The sequence below is a fragment of the Girardinichthys multiradiatus genome, chromosome 1, assembly GCF_021462225.1.
Source record: "Girardinichthys multiradiatus isolate DD_20200921_A chromosome 1, DD_fGirMul_XY1, whole genome shotgun sequence".
NCBI lineage: Eukaryota > Metazoa > Chordata > Actinopteri > Cyprinodontiformes > Goodeidae > Girardinichthys > Girardinichthys multiradiatus.
In genome coordinates this window covers 48,161,870-48,184,445 of record NC_061794.1, presented here as the reverse complement: position 1 = coordinate 48,184,445, position 22,576 = coordinate 48,161,870, and the positions used below count along the sequence as shown (strand labels likewise).

Genomic DNA, 22,576 nt, shown 5'->3' with positions numbered 1-22,576 from the left:
ATTAATGAGATTAACTACAAGTCCTGAGAACTGATAACTGCTATTTACATATTAAAATATTCTGATCAAATCATTTTACACACAGAAATAGAAACTATAACTTAGCCTACATGCCCCACATTTACTGAACTTTATTAAAGGAATTTTTAGTAGTGTATGAATTATAATGTTACCCGGCTCATTCGCCCTATATGTATTTAAATGAAATATTTAACTGGTCTACTGTATTTGCAAAACAAAATTACAAAAATGTGGGGCACTGGTATTATTGGCATTTAAATTCAGAAATGTTACTGTTGTGGAATTTTCTTATGAAAGTGGAGAGAAGTTGACTCATAACAAGAGAAAATCTGGACTTTGTCTTTATAAGTTTTATTCAAAGGCATTCAGCGTTTGAAGACTCTGACACTGAGGTTAGTCAGTGAAACAGAGTCCTGAACAACATTTACACACAGTATTTATACCAGAACATGACAGTTTTATCTCAACTTCAAAGAGTCTGTGTTTTATGACCCCAGACCCTTCTTGGGTTCAGAGGTGACAAAGTTATTTAGGAACCCATCTGTCCTTTATCTGGACCTTTAATCGGATTTCTATTACCCTGAATTCTATAAAGAGTTCCTGTAGACGCACGTTAAATTAGTCTCACTAGAAAATCTACTAACATGGGTTCCCTTACACTATAATTCCTCACCCAAGGAAAAATGATCTCCACCAGCTAAACAGTGTTAAAACTCAGGAAGGGAGGTGCTGAGCGTTACCATGGGAGCAAAGGCATGAACCAACCTAGTAGGTGGGCGGAGTCAGGCAGAACTAACCTCTGATTGACAGCCTATGGGCGGGACCACAGTTTCTTCATTCCAACCCATCTTAATGAACCTTAAACTACAAAACTGTTAACATGAACCTACCTCAGAAACAAGCTGCTTCTTAACTCTCCTGAAAACTCAAAGTTTAATCAATCTGGGATTTAGAAACATTATTCTAAACATGGATTATTGTTTCATGCAACATATAAACAAACATTTATTCCAACAAAACAAAAACAAAACATCAAAGACAAACAAATGAACAAATTTGAAGCTTCAAGAATTCAAAGAAATTTTTAACAATCTCTTTTCAGAATATGTTTTCTCAGCCATATCTTTTAATGCTATAATTGATCAATGTTGTTATGACAATCTTCAGGATCCTTTTTTAAAAAATGTGTGCACAAACTATTTAGAAGCACAGCAACAGTTTTCTTTTAAATGAATCCAAATTTACTGATGCTGAAACCTTTTGCTAATTCTTTGTAATGTAACTCTATAATAATAACTACAATCTTGAGAGTTATTGTTATAATTCTCTTTTTGTTTGGCTCAATTTGATTGCAGCTGTATTGCAGAATTTCAGGTTAAATGCAAAGAAGTATTTTAATTTAATTCAATTCAAATTCAAAGATACTTTATTGATCCCCGAGGGGAAATTAGAAAAGTCAGCGTTGACATTTTTATGTTATACCCAAACTAAACAAAACTGCAGTGTTTGACTTAATCAGAAATTAAGATAAGAAGCTTGACTCCAAACTGGACTTTTTCCCACATAATGTTTCAAAAAGAACAAACATCATTTTCTTTAATTTGGGCTATTTAAATTTTGAGAGTTGGGGAGAACTTATTACTAGAACCCCTCTTTAATAATCCAAATGCTGATAAATGTTCCAATATTTTATCTCTTAATAATCTGAAATTACCTTGTGTACCTTTGTACTCCCATGTATTCTTTTAATTTTTAAACCCTAAGAAATCAAACAAAGAGACTGGAGTTTGAGCCGACCATCCTCTTACTGTTAAGAGAGCCTTTATTTCTTTTCTTTTCCTAAAATAAAGGATTTTACTTGTCTTGATTCTGTTATAAAAATCCTAACCTTGGTTCCAAAACTAAACTCTTCAACCCCAATCTGTGTTCCCCAGAGTAGAAATTTTTAGTATTATTGCATTTTAAAGCAATCAAATGACTGGAACTCATCATTGGTTTAGATCTATTTTAATAAGTAATCAGTCTACCTTTAATTAAATATTATAATTTTATGGACCCAAAATCTATGACTTACTGGCTTCAGGAGTCCAGGAACCACAAGTTGAGTACTACTGCATTGAACAATGGTGTTAACTTTCTGCAGAGATTGAAGACCATCTGCAGTAGAACTAAGCCTGTTTTAATGAGGTCTCTACCCATTAGATTTATGGGAAACAAACTCTGACAACAGAAAATAATACCTGAAGGAGAAACCCATCAGGTTTTACAGATTCGCTGGGTTTTAAAAATGCTCCTTCATGAGATCTGTCCTGAGAATAACATAGAAACACATGGTTACTGCTGAGTTTTGGAGATGTTGTAACTTCCTCTACTTTTAATAACTTTTAATAACTAGAATAATTGACCCTGAATATTCCACGATGAAAGAGAACTTGTTTCTCTAAAAGAATTAATTAACTGGAAAGTATCAAATGAGTTAAGTTATCACCCTTTTAAAGATACTTTTCTAACCCTAAAATAATATTTTAACCCGCTATATCTGTCAACGTCAAGCAAGCGTCACATGAGCAGCGATTAATAAGCGTTCTTCATTGCAGAAAATAGGAAAAGATTTATGTAAATGTGTGTGTGTTTGTACGTTACCTCCATCAGTTTCTAAATCACTCCAGAGTCAGACTGTCATGGCACAGAGTCCTCTATCAGTCCAAAAAACAACCAGGACCTTCCCAGGTCTGTTGGTGAGACATTCAATCATTCTTTGTCCACTTTAACTTCTCCAGGAGGGAGAAAGAAGAAACTTTGCTCCGGTTTCTCTTCTGCCCGCATAAGATGCTTTCAATATAAATCCAGTTATTCACTCTTCTGGCTCTTGCAAACAGCATGGATCGTTGTCCATCTCAGTGGGTCCAGACTTCTTCTGAGTTTTGTTTTTTTTTCTTGTAGAAAGTCACACTGTGATTTTCAACAAGCAGGAAGGCAGATCTCTCTCTTTCAGGCCTTGCTGGAGAAGCATCTCTGATGGAGTAGCCATGGAGAAGGGCAGGTTTCTAAGGTCCAGACTCAAAAACGCAGATGTTGAACTCAAATCCCATATATGTGTGTATTTGTGTGTGAGAGAGGCAGAAGAAAAAGTTTAGTATAGATATCACCCTTAAAGCATGAGTTTTAACCATTACATTTCTGATAATGGTTTTTACAGCTTCCTCCTCTAACACAGATGTTCAGAGGAGTGAGGTAACCCAAAGGTCATACACTTTGGGACACTTAATAAAATAATTTCCATTACAGTTACCTTGGGCCAAACACTATACACTGTAAAAAACAAAAAACAAAAACAGATTTCAGGAGGGACTTTTCTGTCCAGAGGAAAACAGGGCAGGTTCTCTAACGCCACCTAGTGTCTGTGAATGTCACTGCGTTGAAGACAACCAGTAGTCTGTCTGCAGCAGTTTGTTCAGAAACAGGTAAGTCTAACCTGGACAGAAGGACTGAGGACATATTGGACACAGTTGTCCACACATGGTGGATCTGAAAGTCCATTTAAACTTTTCTAAATCTCCATAGAAACAGAAAACAACATGAACACAGATTTGACTTCTTAAAAAGACTATTTCAAAACTATTTTACATACTTCCAATATTCTGATGGTGAAAGTTGTACAATAGAACATATTTGATAAGAGATGCAGTTTGTTGAGGGAACCCAGACTGCAAGCATCACATATTATTATATTATTATATCTAAGCTGTAATCCAGACAGATGATTTTCACTAACAGTTCCTAACTTCAATTTAGGGGGGGGATCTTGGCTCTAGAACCAAAATGGCCACCAGATCCAGCTCTGCTGACCTCAGAGCCTGGACGTTAAACAGAGACAACCTAAAGTCAGTGTTTGATGGGTGATGTGTCTGATCCCCCAAATCTCTAGAGTCCTTGAGCAGTTTCGATGTGATGAAGGAGGAATCATCTGGGTTTCATCACGACTTTTAGGACAGAAAAAACGTTCTGGAGTTTTAAACATTTAAACTCTTAATTTGCCCAATTTTCTGTCTGTCCTTTTCTGCCGGGTTGGTTAATGGATCCAAATGTCTGGAAAATCCTTTTTTAAGGCTGATGTTTGGAAACCAGCAGCAGTTTTTAGTATTTTGCTTACCTGGGCACCCACTCTGACCTCCACCCTCTGTAGAGAGTTTCCCTCAACAAAACAAGCATTTAAAGGCTAACATTTAGTGACACAACTGTTGCACCAGCTGCACGTCCAGCCGCTAAGATCCTAAACTAAATCTGCTCTTCTTTGTGGAATATCTTCCCATCCGTCTGCTTCCTCCAGCTCAGTTTGATCTTCAGATTCACTCTTTGCTCCTGCAGTTTCCGTTCGAGCTGAAACACAATATTACAGATGTCAGGATTACCAGAAAAGTGTTCTTGAAGGTCAAATACTCTAGAGACGAACAGGCGTGTTGTGATGTCTTCACAGGTGATGGCTTCAGATTTAAGGTTTCCTGACTTTAGAGGTTTTGGATTAAACACATAAATAATTTTAATATAAACTCAATTTGTTCACAGCAACCTGGGATCAGACTGACGGGAAAACTTAGAGGAGAGGAAGATGTCATCAGCATGAGTAGATTATGATTCAGATGTTTGTCATGATCTGCTTGTGAGACCTTCTGCTTGGTTTGGGGTTCATCTGGTTATTTGCTGGTTAACACCCCTCTGATAGGACTACTGACACTCCCTCTATGGTGGGACCAACCAGACCTTCTCCGTCATCTTCAGCTTGTCCAGGATGCTGCTGCATGCTTGCTAACTGGGAAAAGAAGATGTGAGCACATCAATCCTATTTTATCTTCTCTACACTGGCTGCCTGTTTCTTTTAGAATCACTTTTAAGATTTTACTTTGGTTTTTAAATCTTTAATCACTGAACGTTTACATCAACATATCCTTGTCCTCGCAGCACCAAACGCTTCTAGTCGTCCCGAGGACTCAGCTGGTGACTGTGGACCGGTCTCCCACTGTCCATAAGGTCCACCAGAACCTTGGGGGATTTTAAATCACTTTTAAAAACTCATCTGTTTGCACTGGCTTTTAATTCTTTGTCTCCTAAAGTTTTCTTAATCTTTACATTTTTAAGTACTTTGTTTTTCTTTCTTCTTGTTTTTATTTCTTCTTCAAGGACGACACCGACCACCTGAGCCACCGTACTGTCACCCTGGTGGGAGTCTGGAGCAAACCTATCTTCTCTGATGAATCCTCTTCCTGACTGTTTGGGAAATCTGGAGAAGAAAAGCTGAAAGCCACCATGAGTCTCATATGGTGCCAGCAGCAGTGAAGCATCCTGATCCAATCTTCACCTCCAAGCCCATGGGCTTCCTCTCAATCCACCCCAGATCACTGCAATGAATGAAGAATGGGATCAAAAGGTCCTCCAAGTGCAACTTCTTCCAAATCTCACAACTCGCTCTGAAGCTCTGAACCTTTCTTCAGGGAAATTAGCAGCAGATGAATGTTTTATATGTGAGGCCGTCGTTTCATTTCTGTGTGATCTGTTGACATCATTATCATCATCATCATCATCATCATCATCTTCTCGTTTAGATCACCAAACCTGAAACCTTCCACCTGCTGCACCTGCATCTTCTCTCCACTCAGGCTGATGAAGAACATAGATTTGTTTTAATGTTTCTGGAATATTGTAATTTACCTGCTTCAGCATATTTTCCAGCACAGTGGGATCTTCCAGGTCCAGAGGGGCGGTTCTGAGCAGCTTCACTTTAAGCACCTCCTGTAAAAGTGGAGCTGTGATGGAGAAAATGCTTCATCAGTTCTGGTTGGGATTTTAATGATGTTCTGACCCAGTAAATGCTGGGATAAACGCAACTTGTTTCTTTATGCTTTTTTGCCTGTCGACAAGCTGAGCTTAGCTTAACGTGACGCTGGATTCTCTGAAGCTTCATGCAGCAGAAGAAACCCATCAGGTAGAAGGTCCAGCTTGATGCTCAGCAGCACATTCTGGAGCTCTGCAGCAAACTAGCTGAATAAGTCAAGCTGCAATCCAGAATCTGATGCAGGCAACCAACCTGAACCTGGAGTCAGCTAGTAGGAGCCAACAGCTCCAGCTTTGGATTGAAGGTTTCCTTCCTGTGAATTTATCAAGCAAACAAACTGAAAACATGAAGGAGACCCGAGGAGAGTCAACAAACCTTCTGGATTCATTTCAGATTTTAAAACTATAATTCATCCATTTCTAAGTCACTGAAAACATCAAATATCACATCAGTAACTCCAAGAACTTGGTTCAGTTCCAGGATGAGTTCTTCCCAGGAGACATGGAGGTGTTACCCAGCCTGATTGTCCAGTTAAACAATTCCTGCATAATTTCTCATTTCCATAACCTAATCTTAACTATAAGTTGTCTTTAAATTTCTCTTGTTTTTACATTTGGGACCAATAAGAGAATATTTCACCAGGGTAAAAATCTGGAGAATCTTGGTGAATATTAATTTGTCCACATTCATATTTCATGGGTTTCAAGTTGGGTGAGGTTGTTGTAGGACCAAAGTGCAGGCAAGAGCGAGAGAGCAGCATGGCGAGTAGATTAATGTCATTAATAAAAGAAACAGGTAAACTTACAAACGTAGACAGGACCTGGAAAAATACAGTCAGGTCTAAGGACGCGGGGTGGTGAGTAGACAGGGTAACATGTGGGGTAGTTTTCAGGAGGAACCAGTGGTGAACAAAGACAATAAGGGAGTATAAATACTGAGGTAGGGTGGAGAATGGACCAATGAACACAGGGAGTTAATCAGAGGGGAATCAGGATCAGCTGGTGGGAGACAGACTGAAGGTAACTGAGAGAGAGTGACTAATTAACATTGATGAGCAGAGAGAGCAGGGAGGTAACAGAAACATCTAAGTAAACGATGAGACTTAAACAGGGAGGAACCAGATTTATAAGGAAATACAAACCAACACGTCGAACATGGAAATCCAGAGAAGTAACAAAATCCTAAACACCAGAATGAATCTAATAAACCTGAATGAACTGAACACAAACCCAAAACAACAACCACTGGCTGATTATGACATATATATTATGATGAAGCTGGATTTCTTGTCTCGTCTTAGAAACATGGAAGTTAGTGAAGATACTAATACCAACACCTGTTTGCGACAATTTGATTAGTTGGAAATCATTCAGGATGAATTAGGAACATTGTCTCACAGACTGAACCACAAGTAGGGAATAAACATAAAAATATGACAATGAGATAAAATTCATGAAAGTCAGAGGCTCAAGCTGCTTTTTTCTCTGCAGTAAAACAATTTTTCCTTATTTTCTGCAGTTTTATTTGAACATTTTAAACATTTCTGCTGGTGGCCTACCTTGGTAGCAGATGAAAGCTCTCTTCAATTCACAGTTCAAATCTTCCCACTTTCCAGAAAGTTCGAAAAATGTTGCTGCACACTTTTTCGTGTTTCCAGTGGGTTCCCAGTACTTCCAGTAGTTGAGCAAAGGGTTGCTTCCATCCACCCAATTCCAGAACCTCTTATGAAGACCGATCCAAACAGATTTTCCTGCTGGTACCAGCTCCTTTACCTTCTGGTTCTCAGATGGATCTCTGATAGTGACCAGATCTGTGTGATGTTCTCTGCAGTAGTTCTGAGCCTTGGGCCAGTTCATGCTGAGGTTGATGAGGACAAACGTCACATTCGTCCCTTTAAAATACATTAAACAGAGGTTCTGTTTCAGCCCATGAAACTCAGAATAGTTTTTCCTAAAGTTTAAGGTTTTGAAATGTTTCTGCTAGGAAACTGGGTTCCTCACCGATCCCATCAGAACAGATTGGGTTGTAGAACTGCTCACATGTTGTATTAAACCACAGACCCTGGTCCGTCATTCCTGCACACTTCTCATTGCCCATGTAGTCATTGAGGTCATCAGACCTCCAGTTTCTGAACTCCCCATCAGACCTGGACCACCTCCAGTTTATGTCATAGTACATTCCGATCCAGGCTCGCTGCAAAGAGAGTCCAGTAAAACATGGTCAGACTCAGAATCAGTGGATCAACTGTTTTACCAAAAGGGGTGAAACGAGCACTAACCTTAATCGACAGAAAATCCAATTTACACAAAATAAAAATAAACACCTTTTACTTAACTATATGAACTTATATTAAACTAAATAAATAATTCCCTCTTACAACCAAACTATTCATCTAACTAGAAGCTCACTAATCTACTAAAAGGGTAAATTGATAAATAGAAAAAATGCAAAAACCGATTATAGTTTATAAAGAATGCCAACTGTTGTTTCCATATTCCAAGTTCACCCAAAACTTGAATTATTCCCACATTCATCCATAAATTGCTGGTTTGATCTCCATTAATACTCAGTGTGCATTCTTCTTTTAAACTGATTGATTTTGCATTTAATTCTTGATGATTAATTTAGTAGATTAGTGAGTGTCTAGTTAGATGGAAATTTATTGGACTGAATAGTTTGGTTATAGGAGGGGTTTATTTAGTTTAATAAATGTTCACATAGATAAATAGAAGGTGTTTGTGTTTATTTTGTATTAAAGAGATTTTATAAAAGGTTTTAGACTAAGGTTTGTGCTCTTTTCACCCCTTTTAATAAAATGGTTGATAACATAGTTACATTAAGTGTGATTTTAGTTGATAATTATTCATTATAAATGACAGTTAATTAATTGTAATTATTAAGTGCTGGTAGTCCATAATCACAACCCCATAGTGTACCTCTAATATCTGTCCGTTGGAAATGATTTAGGTTAGAATTGATTAATTATGAAATATGATTAATTATAATTTTATAATTTTTCATAATCAAATAATCATAACTTCCTAACAACTTGTGCACTGGGGCAGCATCTTTCCTGCAGCACAGTATGAAGGGGTTACGACACACATCCCCAGATTTAATTAGCATAAATCACCTTAACTGTGAGTTTAGAGGAGAAAGAACAGACCAGATCTGATACAAACCTTCAAAAATCTAGAAGATTAGTTCTGGTGGATAAAGACTCAGGATCAATGGAACCAAGTCATGCTTTGTTCTTCATTTTGGGACCCCAAAACAAACACTGAATAGTCTCTCAGACCGTCTGGCTAATATCCAGAAGAAACACTAGCCATCAAATACGGTGCGCATTTGTTCTAATCACTAATAGCGGTGAGGACATTTTCAAACATTTCAAACAAGAACCAAACTGTAACGCTGTCAGTCAGTTGATAGAGTATTGAACTGATTGTTGTAAAATATATACTTTGTAGGCAAACCTGCAGACTTGTATGACAGATCCAACCCAGATTGGGCCCCAACCGGGAGGCTGACCAACACAGCAACTTCCTCAGAAACTGAGGTTAACCTGAAAAGACGCAGGCTTTGTCCTTGACATTATGTATCTGCAGTCAGATTATGTAGTAATGGTAATTTGATGAACAATATGTAGGGAAATGTTTTTTTGTGACAGTAATGATTGATATTGAATTAATAAACTATATTGCATTATAACTAATAAAATACCAAAAAACAAATGCTGATCATGATGGTGAAATGCATGATATTACATATTGCATCCATTTATTGTTATCGTGCTTTAATATCTGCATTATTCCTGTTTCTCTATTGATAATAGCTCTTTTCAATCTTCCTTCTTGTTACAACAGGTATGAAAGGGTAAAGGACCAGTGTCACAAGGACAAGCACAACACAGCCGGAACCTTGCTGGACCTTCACATGTGCATGAACCAGAAATCATTTTATTTTTCAATCATTCAACTGATGTTATGTTGTGCTTGACCTGCCATGCCACTGTTAATTAGAAGCAATACGACAACGTTATGAAATATGCTGTTGTACATGCCAATTAGTGACATATCAGTCTACAACTATTATTGTACATTAAATGTAGCTTGTCATACTGTTTGGGATTAGAAAATAAAGCCTTACATGTGTTACATTCTGCTCTGTTTATTTGAGTAATACCTTCAGTAACTACCAGAGCCTCGGGGATCAGAGCATTTTGGTGCTGAATGTTTTAAACTGTTTTTATCTTAAAGTACCGAAGTACTCGTCGTATTTAAGGTGTCAGACTGTAAGCATATAACTTGATGTAGTTCAGTAAAAAGCCTTTAAATGCGTATAATTTATTTGTACGTCATAACAAACATGACACTGTCAATGTCACACAAATAAAACATAATACCATTAGCATGTGCACAAAGTATGAAACATAAAGAACTACAAAATGTACATGTGCAAAAGTACACATGCAGATTTCTTCTTGTTGCACCAAATGTTCTTAAAAAATGTTAAAAGTGCCCAAATACTTCAAGGACTGTAGTTTCTCCATAGTTTAGGCACTTTTTGTGAATTAAATAATTCACAATGTCTAGATAGGTGACTGCTGGGAGGGAATCCAACTCTGTACCGATTACAGCGATCTTTAATTCATACCTATTTAAGGACACAACATTTAAAGGGTCTCTGTGACGCGCTCCAGCACTTATAAAAGCCATAGCTCATGAAAAAAACTAATAAAAGCCGTGGTAATGCAGCTCGTAATGCATTTCCTATGTAACACCTTTTCCAGGTATACTATCAACATGGCGAATTTCCAGAGTCACTTACCTGCGGTCTGGTCTTTTGGGAACTATCTATAGGCTTAGGCTGCTGGAGGACATAATGACCACTTTCACTCCATCTGCTTCATTCTCCTACTACTCTACAATTTGGCATCATTTGCTGTTATTTTGGCTTTTAACTTTATGTTCTGTCTCTGTTTTTTCTCTTTCTAGAAGCTACACCTGGCCTGGCTCTATGTTTACCTGTCACACCTTCCTAGAGCAGTGCATTGGCTGAACTGCTGCTGTCATTAACTCCTTTTCTTTCTCATAGAAAGTACTCCTGGATCAGTGCTTCTTTGTTCTCTTTGTGTCTCTGATCTGTTCTCTCCAACCTCCAGTCGGTCGTGGCAGATGGCCGCTCACACTGAGCCTGGTTCTGGTTCTGCTGGAGGTTTCTTCCTGTTAAAAGGGAGTTTTCCTTTCAACTGTCACTACATGCATGCTCAGTATGAGGGATTGCTGCAAAGTTAATGGCTCAATAAGAGAAAATGGGTTCTCAAAAGACTAAAATTGTGATAATCCCAGCAGCAGCTAAATTAAAAATTATTAATAATAATTTATTAATTCAAAACAATTCAAGTAAATGTGTTGTAATATTTATGATTATGATTATGAAGAAATAATTTCTCCGGCTTCCTCCCACAGTGAATAGGTGAGTTGGTCACTCTAAATTGCCCTTAGGTGTATTGTTTGTGTGTTGCCCTGTGATGGACTGGTGACCTGTCCAGTATGGACCCGACCTCTTGTCCATAGACTGCTGGAGGTAGGCACCGGCTCCCCCATGACCCACTATGGAAGAAGCAGTATAGAAAATGACTGGCTCTCTTTATCTATGTGAAAATGTATTAAACGGATAGTTCCCTTTACCACCAACTATTCCAGTCCAACAACATTCACCTAACTAAGCATGCACTATACTTAATAATCAAAAATAAGGACATAAAGCCTGCACAAAAGGTCCAGACCAAGGGGGGGAACGAACTCTGGTCCATTTAAAGCGGACCAAAAGTGGCAAGTCTGAATACATCCTTACTTTTCTTTCCCATAGAAAGTACTCCTGGATCAGTGCTTCTTTGTTCTCTTTGTGTCTCTGCTCTGTTCTCTCAAATCCCCAGTCGGTCGTGGCAGATGGCCGCTCACACTGAGCCTGGTTCTGGTTCTGCTGGAGGTTTCTTCCTGTTAAAAGGGAGTTTTTCCTCTCCACTGTCGCTACATGCATGCTCAGTATGAGGGATTGCTGCAAAGTCAACACCAGTGACTGTCCACTGTCTCTACATGCTCATCCAGGAGGAGTGAATGCTGCAAGTCACTGACTGGATGCAATCTGCTGGGTTTCCTTAGATAGAAAAACTTTTTATACAATTTGAATAAATAACTGAATCTGACTGAACTGTTCAATGATTAGGATTAATTGGAATGTATGAACCTGACTGTTGTAAAGTGCCTTGAGACGACATGTGTTGTGAATTGGCGCTATATGAATAAACTGAATTGAATTGAAATTAAAGGCGCAGGTGTAGGGGTTAGCACGCGACCACATATAGAGGCTATAGTCCTCAAAGCGGCCGTCCTGGGTTCGGGTCCCGGACCCGGCGACCTTTGTCAAATGTCTCCCTCTCTCTTTGCCCCTCCTTCCTGTCTACCTACTATCAAAATAAAGGCCTCTAGTGCTGCAAAAAGTCTTAAAAAAAAAAAAAGGACGTGTGCTGGGGGCAGATGAAAACCAAACCTGCAGTTTATGGATAAATGAGAACAACATATGAATTTGGATTAACTTGGAAAGTGGAACAGAACCACCACGTGGTGAAGCCTTCCTCCACGTGTGCGTCTCGACAGCGGCTATCAGCTGGTAGAACGGTAGGACCACGCCTCTCAGCCACTAACAGCTGATAGCCCCAAATCTTGAACAAAGGGTCATAAAACTCTAAGGCGAGAGCTCGGTGGAAAAAACCCCAAGGGTAATAAAATGATGGAACGAACATTGAAGTGGCCAGGCCACGAGGTCCAGACTTCAGATCACAGTCTGCTTTGAATGGAAACTTCTAAAAGTTCAACTTTAACCCCTGGCTAATTAGCAATCTGTCATGATGAGTGTTGTAGGACCCAACTGCAGAGCTTGGGATATGATGAGAAGGATTTAATGAATTATAAACTTATAGTTTAACCAGGTACAGGAACTTTTGACAGGTGAATAACATAGGCAGGAAAATGACGGGGGCATGGACTCGGGAGCTGGGACTCGGGAGCTGGGACTCGGGAGCTGGGACTCGGGAGCTGGGACTCGGGAGCTGGGACTCGGGAGCTGGGACTCGGGAGCTGGGACTCGGGAGCTGGGACTCGGGAGCTGGGACTCGGGAGCTGGGACTCGGGAGCTGGGACTCGGGAGCTGGGACTCGGGAGCTGGGACTCAGGAAACAATCAGGGTAGCAGTCAGAGTATCAAACAGGAGGAACTAGTGGCAAACAATGAAAACCAGAGAGCTGAAATAATGAAGGAAGTGGAGTATGGACCAATGAACTGGGGGATGAGCTAATCAGAAGAAACATGGAACATCTGGTGACCAGGGCTGCAGGAAGACTGAGGGAGTGTCTAATTAACCTCAATGAGCAGGAAGAAGACAGGGACATGTCTACTGAACAGAAAAAGCCAACAATGAAACTAAACTAAGGGACATAATCAGGGAGAGACAAGATCTATAAGGAAATCAAACACAAGAATCAAGGAAGTAACAAAACTAAACAGAAGTAATCTAAGGAAACCTGAATGAACAGAGAAGCACGTGGCTGAGCAGAAAAAAAACACAAAAACCTAACGCAGACAGATCCCGACACAATCAGCAGGACGAACAACACACCCAAACTTTTCAGACTGCAACTGGTCTCTGCAGTTCAACGGCATTCAGACAGCAAATCAAAACAGTTCAGCATCAAAAAAACGTCAACATTTCATGCAACAATACCTTGGATTGCCTACTGGTGATACTAATTAAACCTTAACTATGCCTCACCTGCCCAGACCTCTGAATACACCGAACCGATTCAGTATGAAAAGAACAAAATTACTTGGACGTCGATTTCTTCTCTTCACAGGCTTGAGGATGGGTCGTGGGTCTGAAGAAAACAGGGGGGAACCCGAGTTTTTGTATCAGACAGATTTCCAGCTTTCAAGCTCTTCCGGGAATGGCCATTGTGGAGGAAAAGGAAACCTACCTGCGAGCTTCTATTTCTTCAGAGGTGCCTCAGAACATAGTATTGTGAAACTATGGCTGGAAATGGCGTTTAAAAGTTTGTTTCTTCAAGGTTTTATAAGCTCTGGAGATGTCAGAGCTGCGACACCTGTTGAGCTGCGCAGTCCAGTCGTTTACCTGACCAAAATGATGGGTGACCCGACAGCTACCAGTCTGAAGAAGAAGAAAACAACACTCACCAAGCCAGATCAGACTGCCAAAGGTGAAGGACCAACTCAGGTGTTTTCAATTATGTCTGCTGCACACCTAACTCCACTAAATGAAAGTCAAATCCTGTTAGATTAACTTTAATTAAGATTAAGAACATATTCATTGTTATACGAATGCATATAAATTCAATTAGTGAATTTAAATTGATGGACAATTATGGGCAACTTTTGAAATTTTGCACCACAACAGAAACGTTTATTTTGTAGGTGTTCAGTTGATGACGTGTGCAGACGGTAAGCATTCAAACTGCACTCAACTTAACTCAGTCTTGGTGGTTTGTGTTAATCTGGTGATGGTGACCTGGGATGCAATCAACTTCCCAGCCTGGATTAGTGACTCATGTTTGTAAGCCGTTGTTTTGAATTGGACAGTTGTTGGCTGTCAAGTCGAGTCCAGTTTTACATTAGATGTAAAACAACAAAGCACTGATAAGAAGACGTGTATGTATTGAAGGAATTACAGCAACAGTTACTAATGAGCAGATGCCTCATTTTGCATGCCTTTTGTGTTAAGGTTTTAAGCGTGAGACAGGGCATGGCACTGGTGGGAAACCCTGCTGGAGTTTAAATCTGAAGAAACCGTAAAGGTGGCTTCCAGCCTTCCACAGTATTTTCCCAGCATTGCAATCCCAGACAATGGTAATTAATTCAGGGTCACAGAAAAGGTTACACATACTCAGACCTGGCAACCATCGAGAAAACGCAGGATATGAAGACGCTGAACAACATGAGAAAAACATCTGTATGTTCAATTCTGTTTTTCTACAAAAGCTTGAGTGACTTCCAGATAAATCACTGTTTATATGTTCTTTAATCGAATGTTCCTAGCAGCGGAACATCTAGAGCAGGTTAGGTTAATATCATATTGTTCTAGAGCAGGCTGCTCATGTTCTCATGGAGCTAAAATCACTGTATCACAATCACAGTGACAAAGCTTAGGGCTGAAAACTAACCATACATGATTTTTTTTTAATGTTGTGATAAAGTGCTTGAGTAAGAGATTCTGTATTTAATGCTATATTTGTGATGTAAAAAATGTTTTTCTTTGCAGAGAGTCTGGATTGGATTATATGATGATGTGAACAGCTGCAGGTGGTCCATCAGACTCAGACTTCTACCAACAAGATGAGAAGAAATTCAGAAAGCGGTCTTTTACACAGCCAGACAGTTTTTATGGACTGCAGAGAACTGCGGAGAGATGTTTCCTGATGGAACCTGGAATGAAGAGGCTTGTTCTAAAACGCAACATTCAATCTGCTCAGATATTAGCGATAAGACTTTTAACTGATGACTGACCTCTAAATTAAAACACCTAAGATGTTTTACTTTGGTCTCTCTACCAAAGATGAGAAATGTATCATTTTGCTTTTTCCAAATTATTAAATGTTAGAGCTTGAATAAGTATTTACCCCCTTATAGGTTTCTCCTGCTTTTGCTATTTCATAGCAAACATACCAGATCATTAAATGCAAAAGGCTGTTTTCAAATTATTTAATTTATCAAGGGAAACAAATCTAATCAAAACCAAGCTGACACTATGTGAAAAGGTACTTATCCCCTAAAACAGCATGTCTGTGTAGGTCCAGTCCAAACCACCAGTGTTTGGACTGGTTCTGTCAGGGCTTACATACAGACACGAGTGAGGAGTAATATGTTCAAAAACGTCTGTGTTCTCCATACAAAAGAGCTCTTTATTGTTGCATGCACTGTGACTAGGCCATTACAAAATCTAAACTTCTGTTATGGATGGAAATTCTTCAGGGTTTTCTATGATCGAGCAGAATTCATGGGTCCATCAGTTACAGCAGGTCCTAAAGGCCTTGAAGCAACAATGCAGCCCCAGGACATCACACTGCAGCCACACCTTTCAAAAAGTCCCACTGTTGTCTCATCAGTCCACAGAATATTTTTCCAAAAGTCTTAGAAATCATCAAGATGTTTCTTGGTAAAGGTAAGACAGGTCTCCTTTTGTTCTTTTGGGTCAGCAGTGGTTCGGACCTTGAAACTCTCTGTGCTTATTGTTGAATCATGACCTCTGACCTTAACTGATGCAGTGAAGTGTAACCTCTAAGCTGTGATAATTCGAAAGTATAGTCCAGTTGATTACAATAGGAAACAAAGTGAATGCAAAATAAAATGGCTGGAGACAAGAAATGAGCAAAAATAGTTATTATTTTGTAAAAAAATTTAAATTTAAACACAATTTACCAATAACCAAAAACAATCCGGCATATCAAAATCAACCCCGGTCCTATTAAGCTCAAAGTCAAAATGTTTAGTTTAGTTTTCCTTTAGTTCATTTTCCATCCAGAGGTTTATATTGTTACCATTTAGATGTTCACGCTGGAGAGAAGAATGACGTTCAAACAGAGGTCCAGTTCTGCTCTGGGCACAGGCCATCTCCATCCAGAGAGAATCCAGGAATGTGATCCAGCTTCTTAATTGGCAAATAAAAAAACCTAGCCTGCACACAATAATGACATTATTACATACAGCTAAAGTTTTTGTAACTCATGAAATGCAATCAATTTGTCGCCTTAACGAGAAGTATGTAGTCTTACTACCTCCAATATTCCCTTTAAGGTCATCTCTTTAATCTGTAGAACTTTATTTGAGCTACTGCTTTAATAATGACATATGAACTACTGAAAACGTTAACATGCTGAAGCATCAAAATGTACATTTAACATCAACAAACGTCACATTCAACAAAAAAATAGTGCAAAAAGAACTAAAAGGGATTCCTTTTATTATGGTGAACTTAAATCTTAACAGAAATAACATTTTCATTGCTGTTAAACAGAAAAATATATCAACCCGCGATATAATGGTACCAAAATAAGAGCATTAGCACGACGCTAGCATGTTTTCTTTAGCAAGTGTTGCACACGGCCACATGGCCTCTCTTGCTCGTGTTCCCAGCAACTTAACAACAAATATTCCAAATGAGCTTTTGGAAAACACAAACAACACTTTTCTGCATTAAAACTCACCAAGACGACCCATATAGTTCAGCACTGGCCGCCTACAGCATGTCTCATTGTCTCAGTGCCAAAGTGTGGGAAAAGACCCTGAAACAGGAAATAAAGTTAGAAGGAGGTTATCGCACTTCCTCTTTTTAAAATAAGTTTTTTTAATAAAAGAGTTCATTGACATGAAGGGAGAGAAAAGGGGATGTGTGTGTTTTTTTTTACCGGGTTGCCGAGGCCTGCAGACCTTTAGACGTTGTTCTGGGTTTTTCTGTGACCTCCTCGATCAGACCTTTAAGAGCTCTTTGAATAATTGTGGTAGGTCAGCCACTCCTGGGAAGGTTCTCCACTGTTCCATGTTCTCTCCATGTGTGGATGATGGTTCTTACTGAGGTTCTCTGGAGTCCCAAAACCTTAGAAATTGTTCTGTAGCCTTTTCCTTACTGATGGATGTTAGTTCTTTAGATTGAGGCCTGATGTGTTGCTTTTTGAGATCATTTAGCTTACTTCATGTTGTCAGACAGGCTCTACTTACTTCTACAAGTCTGGCAGTAATCAGACCTTTATTTGGTTGGTGAAATAGATCTCAACTCTCCAAAGAATGATCAATTACAGTTAATTCTGAATTTAGTGGGGTAGCCAGGTTGGTTGGGATAGCTTTTAATAAATTAATACATAATTTACAAACTTCAGCTTATGTTTGTTTGATGATCTGAAATGTTTAACCAAATGCTTTCAAAAGCAAACAGCTTCTCACTCCGTATCAGACTTCCATCAGCCAACAGCAGACCTGAGTTAAACCAATGTTTGTTCTATATTTTCATAAAGCTGCCATCATGCAAAAAGGTGAATGTAACTGCATTAGAACTCTGGTGTAAAAACAACTCAGCAAGAGTCAAACACATAAAAGGCACTGAAGGTAATAATCCTCATGTATAATAATGGTATATCAAAGATTTAAATTGATACTGTGAAGAAGAATGAGGAGATGTATGCAGGTTCACAGAATTAAACATTAGGACTTAAATCTACTGTCAGCAGCACAGTGTGAAGATGTTTAATTAATAATATGTGAAATCAGTGTATCACAATGGTCTCATTCCACTAAGACAGCTTCTGGAAGCGGCCCTCAGAGAAACTGGTACAGAGATGCAAGAAGAAGCAAAAGTCCTTAATGTTGCAACAAATTATCTTAATGTTGTATGCTGTAAAAACAGAAGTTAACAGCAGGCGTTACAGAGGGGGAAGACATGCGGTAAAGGGGCCAGGAATTGAACTCAGGACAGCTGGATCATAAAGCATCTGCTCTACCACTAAGCCACTCATCACTACACCAGGGGTGCCCAAGTCCAGTCGTGGAGAGCTACCACCCTGCAACGTTTGGATGCATCCCTCCTCCAACACGCCTGAATCAAATGTCTGAATTGTTGGAGCAGTGGTGCATCTAAAGGTTGCAGGACGGTAGCTCTCCAGAACTGGACTTGGGCACCCCCGCTCTACACCATGTTTTATTGCTTAGGTTAATATTTCCAGCCAATGCTAATAGAATATATTCGAATGACATACAGGTCCTTCTCAAAATATTAGCATATTGTGATAAAGTTCATTATTTTCCATAATGTCATGATGAAAATTTAACATTCATATATTTTAGATTCATTGCACACTAACTGAAATATTTCAGGTCTTTTATTGTCTTAATACGGATGATTTTGGCATACAGCTCATGAAAACCCAAAATTCCTATCTCACAAAATTAGCATATCATTAAAAGGGTCTCTAAACGAGCTATGAACCTAATCATCTGAATCAACGAGTTAACTCTAAACACCTGCAAAAGATTCCTGAGGCCTTTAAAACTCCCAGCCTGGTTCATCACTCAAAACCCCAATCATGGGTAAGACTGTCAACCTGACTGCTGTCCAGAAGGCCACTATTGACACCCTCAAGCAAGAGGGTAAGACACAGAAAGACATTTCTGAAGGAATAGGCTGTTCCCAGAGTGCTGTATCAAGGCACCTCAGTGGGAAGTCTGTGGGAAGGAAAAAGTGTGGCAGAAAACGCTGCACAACGAGAAGAGGTGACCGGACCCTGAGGAAGATTGTGGAGAAGGGCCGATTCCAGACCTTGGGGGACCTGCGGAAGCAGTGGACTGAGTCTGGAGTAGAAACATCCAGAGCCACTGTGCACAGGCGTGTGCAGGAAATGGGCTACAGGTGCCGCATTCCCCAGGTCAAGCCACTTTTGAACCAGAAACAGCGGCAGAAGCGCCTGACCTGGGCTACAGAGAAGCAGCACTGGACTGTTGCTCAGTGGTCCAAAGTACTTTTTTCGGATGAAAGCAAATTCTGCATGTCATTCGGAAATCAAGGTGCCAGAGTCTGGAGGAAGACTGGGGAGAAGGAAATGCCAAAATGCCAGAAGTCCAGTGTCAAGTACCCACAGTCAGTGATGGTCTGGGGTGCCGTGTCAGCTGCTGGTGTTGGTCCACTGTGTTTTATCAAGGGCAGGGTCAATGCAGCTAGCTATCAGGAGATTTTGGAGCACTTCATGCTTCCATCTGCTGAAAAGCTTTATGGAGATGAAGATTTCATTTTTCAGCACGACCTGGCACCTGCTCACAGTGCCAAAACCACTGGTAAATGGTTTACTGACCATGGTATCACTGTGCTCAATTGGCCTGCCAACTCTCCTGACCTGAACCCCATAGAGAATCTGTGGGATATTGTGAAGAGAACGTTGAGAGACTCAAGACCCAACACTCTGGATGAGTTAAAGGCCGCTATCGAAGCATCCTGGGCCTCCATAAGACCTCAGCAGTGCCACAGGCTGATTGCCTCCATGCCACGCCGCATTGAAGCAGTCATTTCTGCAAAAGGATTCCCGACCAAGTATTGAGTGCATAACTGTACATGATTATTTGAAGGTTGACGTTTTTTGTATTAAAAACACTTTTCTTTTATTGGTCGGATGAAATATGCTAATTTTGTGAGATAGGAATTTTGGGTTTTCATGAGCTGTATGCCAAAATCATCCGTATTAAGACAATAAAAGACCTGAAATATTTCAGTTAGTGTGCAATGAATCTAAAATATATGAATGTTAAATTTTCATCATGACATTATGGAAAATAATTAACTTTATCACAATATGCTAATATTTTGAGAAGGACCTGTAGTTGTTTTGCATGAAGCACAGTGAGGCCATGAGTTCATTACCTCTGGCTGAACCTGTATCTGCAGTCAGACTGGAGGAGAACAGGAGGAGAGGAAAAGCATGGAAAACGTTCTTCTGTGCATTTTTGCTGTTTCAGGCAAGTTGGTTATATGTTTTATATATTTTTTCTGTCCATAGCATTATGCTTTATGGTGCTCTTAGATATCCGGCCTATAAGAACCTTTATTGGTGCTGCTGCTAAAAATGAAGCAACTTGTTTTATTCTGCTGTGGCACAAAGAAAGAAAGAGATTTTTGGACCAAGTATTTTTCACATCTGATAGTAAAATCCTGCAAGTCCTGCTTCATTAGTCTCAACTGGAGAGCTAGACTGTTAAACTTTGTGTTTTAAGTAAAACTGTCTAATTAATAATAAATAATCTTCATGTTTGTCAGTGCAGTGCTAAGGGATGTCTGCTCACTTCCTGCACAAAATTACTATTTTATTTATGAGCTCAAGAACTGGACCGAAGCTCAGAGTTTCTGCAGAGAAAAGTACTCAGACCTGGCAACAATAAAGAAAATGGAGGATGTGACGAGACTGAATGACCTGGTAGATCTGAGTAAACTGGGAAACAACCATGTAAGTTAAATGTTCTTTTCTGGTTTCTTTTCTTTTCTTGTCTGGTAGAGTAGCACTCAGAATTGTTGTCTGAGTGCCAAGAAGAAGCCGAACAGATTCTTTTTCACAAGTAGAGCATTACAGCGTAATGCTCTACTTGTGAAAAAAAATATACAAAAAATATGGAAAAAACGTTATTAGAAACTACATTGGGATTATTTCAACTGGAATGGACACATGGAGACAGAAACAAAATGGAAAAAAAGAAGCAAGAAAGACAGAGAGGTGGGGCCAAAAGGAAAAGGGAGAGAAGAAGAAAAGAATAGAGGAGAGAAAGAAGGATGAAGATAATACAAGATAACACCCTAGAAGACTGCTTCTACACCTAAAGAAACACATATATAACAACAACAATGTAAAAAAGTACACGGTACTAATGAATGCAAGATGGCCCCCCAGAACACGTCAACCCCAGGAGAACCACCAACATGGCTATCGCTGCCCCTGCAAGAAAAGAGCATGGGAGAGCCCCATCAGAACCACCCAGCAGCCACAGTGCAGAAGCCCCAGAGAGCTGCAGCAACGAGGTCACAGACTATGCTGGCAGCCAGCTACGCCGGAGCCGATCCAGCAATGGACCCAGAGACATGAGACCTGGGGCAGACCGCCCGAGCCACCAGTCCAGACTAGGGCCGTCACCACCCGAACGCAAATGACCCCGGCCCAGACCCTGACCACAATCCTCAACGACCCCAGTTCCTATCCAGAGAAGAGGCCATGAACAAAAAAGGAGAAGTCTACCCGGTCTAAACGAGCCCGCCAACCAGAGCTGCCTCAGGACGAAGCAGTCCCAACCCCTTAATGAATCCCGATCATAATCAGGAATCTCCTCCCAACAGGGGCACACCCCCACAAGAAAGCTCCACCATCGAAAAGCTGATGAAGACACATCCATATAGAACGAGCTTCGCACATAGCCCTTGCTCCAAACACCCCGCCACATCCCATGCACCACACAGCGCACTGCCAGGCCCTGCGCAACGCAACGCAATGCCACCCCAGCCACAGCCTGCGAGTGAAACAAAACAGACACCACCGAGCCCCGTAACCACACCGGACCCCCCGACCCCATACCAAGACAGGATCAACTGACACGACAAGCAGTCCCAAGAGAGAAACAAAAATAAAATAAAATAATATTATAAAATAAAAATAAGAAAGAAAGAAATAGATTAAACATGCGCCTGCACCAGCTGGGTACCCACGGGCCGGCGCCTGGTCGGAGTCCAGAGCCACAGGAGGAAGCAACGAATGAAGGTCACCACAGCGCCCCCCCGTCCTCTATGAGGATGGGGGGCCGCATAGAGTTCAGGAGGACAGAGGTGTTGAGATCTTGGCGGCTGGTGACAGCAGCAATGACGAGGACCTGGAGGCCAGCAATGATGTTGAGACTTTGGTGGTTGGCAGCGATGACGAAGACCTGGTGGCAGGTGGTAGACTGAGAGGGAGGGATGAAGGCTTGAACCCATGGAGAAGCTCGGGAGAGCGGTGCAGGAACTGCTGGAACCCTAGGGAGAGCGTTGGAGAGGCGAGGTTCTGGAAATCGGCACTGGGAACCTTGGAGGAGCCATGGGGAGCATTGGAAGAACCCACAACAGAGCCCAGATGATCTGTGGTGGAGCCCAGAAGATCTCCGA

General features: G+C 40.4%; 2 protein-coding genes and 2 long non-coding RNA genes across 6 annotated transcripts in view; 2 read left to right on the top strand and 2 right to left on the bottom strand.

The window, feature by feature from the left end:
• Positions 1-3,600: 3,600 nt before the first annotated feature.
• Positions 3,601-8,026, bottom strand: LOC124874778 (C-type lectin 1-like). 2 transcript variants are annotated; one of them, XM_047376317.1, is made up of 4 exons: positions 7,852-8,026; positions 7,410-7,742; positions 5,728-5,822; positions 3,601-4,401 (listed from the first exon to the last, which is right to left on the bottom strand). In XM_047376317.1, the coding sequence occupies exons 1-4, from the start codon at positions 7,946-7,948 to the stop codon at positions 4,300-4,302; spliced, it is 627 nt and encodes a 208-aa protein (XP_047232273.1). In that variant the 5' UTR covers positions 7,949-8,026; the 3' UTR covers positions 3,601-4,299. The 2 variants fall into 2 exon arrangements, with proteins under 2 accessions (XP_047232273.1, XP_047232265.1); XM_047376309.1 differs by lacking the exon at positions 3,601-4,401 and having other exon boundaries at positions 4,646-5,822.
• Positions 8,027-13,767: 5,741 nt separating this feature from the next.
• Positions 13,768-15,535, top strand: LOC124874758. Of its 2 annotated transcripts, XR_007039883.1 has the most exons (3): positions 13,768-13,910; positions 13,977-14,126; positions 15,185-15,535. It is a non-coding gene; the product is annotated as an uncharacterized LOC124874758 (long non-coding RNA). The 2 variants fall into 2 exon arrangements; XR_007039882.1 differs by having other exon boundaries at positions 13,768-14,126.
• Positions 15,536-15,803: 268 nt separating this feature from the next.
• Positions 15,804-17,201, bottom strand: LOC124874763. The gene is made up of 2 exons (XR_007039884.1): positions 17,127-17,201; positions 15,804-16,597 (listed from the first exon to the last, which is right to left on the bottom strand). It is a non-coding gene; the product is annotated as an uncharacterized LOC124874763 (long non-coding RNA).
• A 3,145-nt stretch (positions 17,202-20,346) lies between these two features.
• LOC124874349 (macrophage mannose receptor 1-like) overlaps positions 20,347-22,576 on the top strand; it is a 51,584-nt gene continuing 49,354 nt past the window's right edge. The window contains exons 1-2 of the mRNA XM_047375687.1: positions 20,347-20,415; positions 20,719-20,900. Of these exons, the coding sequence (XP_047231643.1) occupies positions 20,379-20,415; positions 20,719-20,900 (219 nt within the window). The 5' untranslated portion in view covers positions 20,347-20,378. The remainder of the gene's footprint in view (positions 20,416-20,718; positions 20,901-22,576) is intronic.

Coding starts and splice junctions, on each gene's coding strand:
- LOC124874778 (XM_047376309.1), bottom strand. CDS start 7,948: ATGGGCAATGAGAAGTGTGCAGGAATGACGGACCAGGGTCTGTGGTTT. Junction 7,743..7,851: donor AATCTGTTCTGATGGGATCG/GTGAGGAACCCA, acceptor TGTATTTTAAAG/GGACGAATGTGACGTTTGTC. Junction 5,823..7,409: donor AGCTTTCATCTGCTACCAAG/GTAGGCCACCAG, acceptor TCTCCATCACAG/CTCCACTTTTACAGGAGGTG.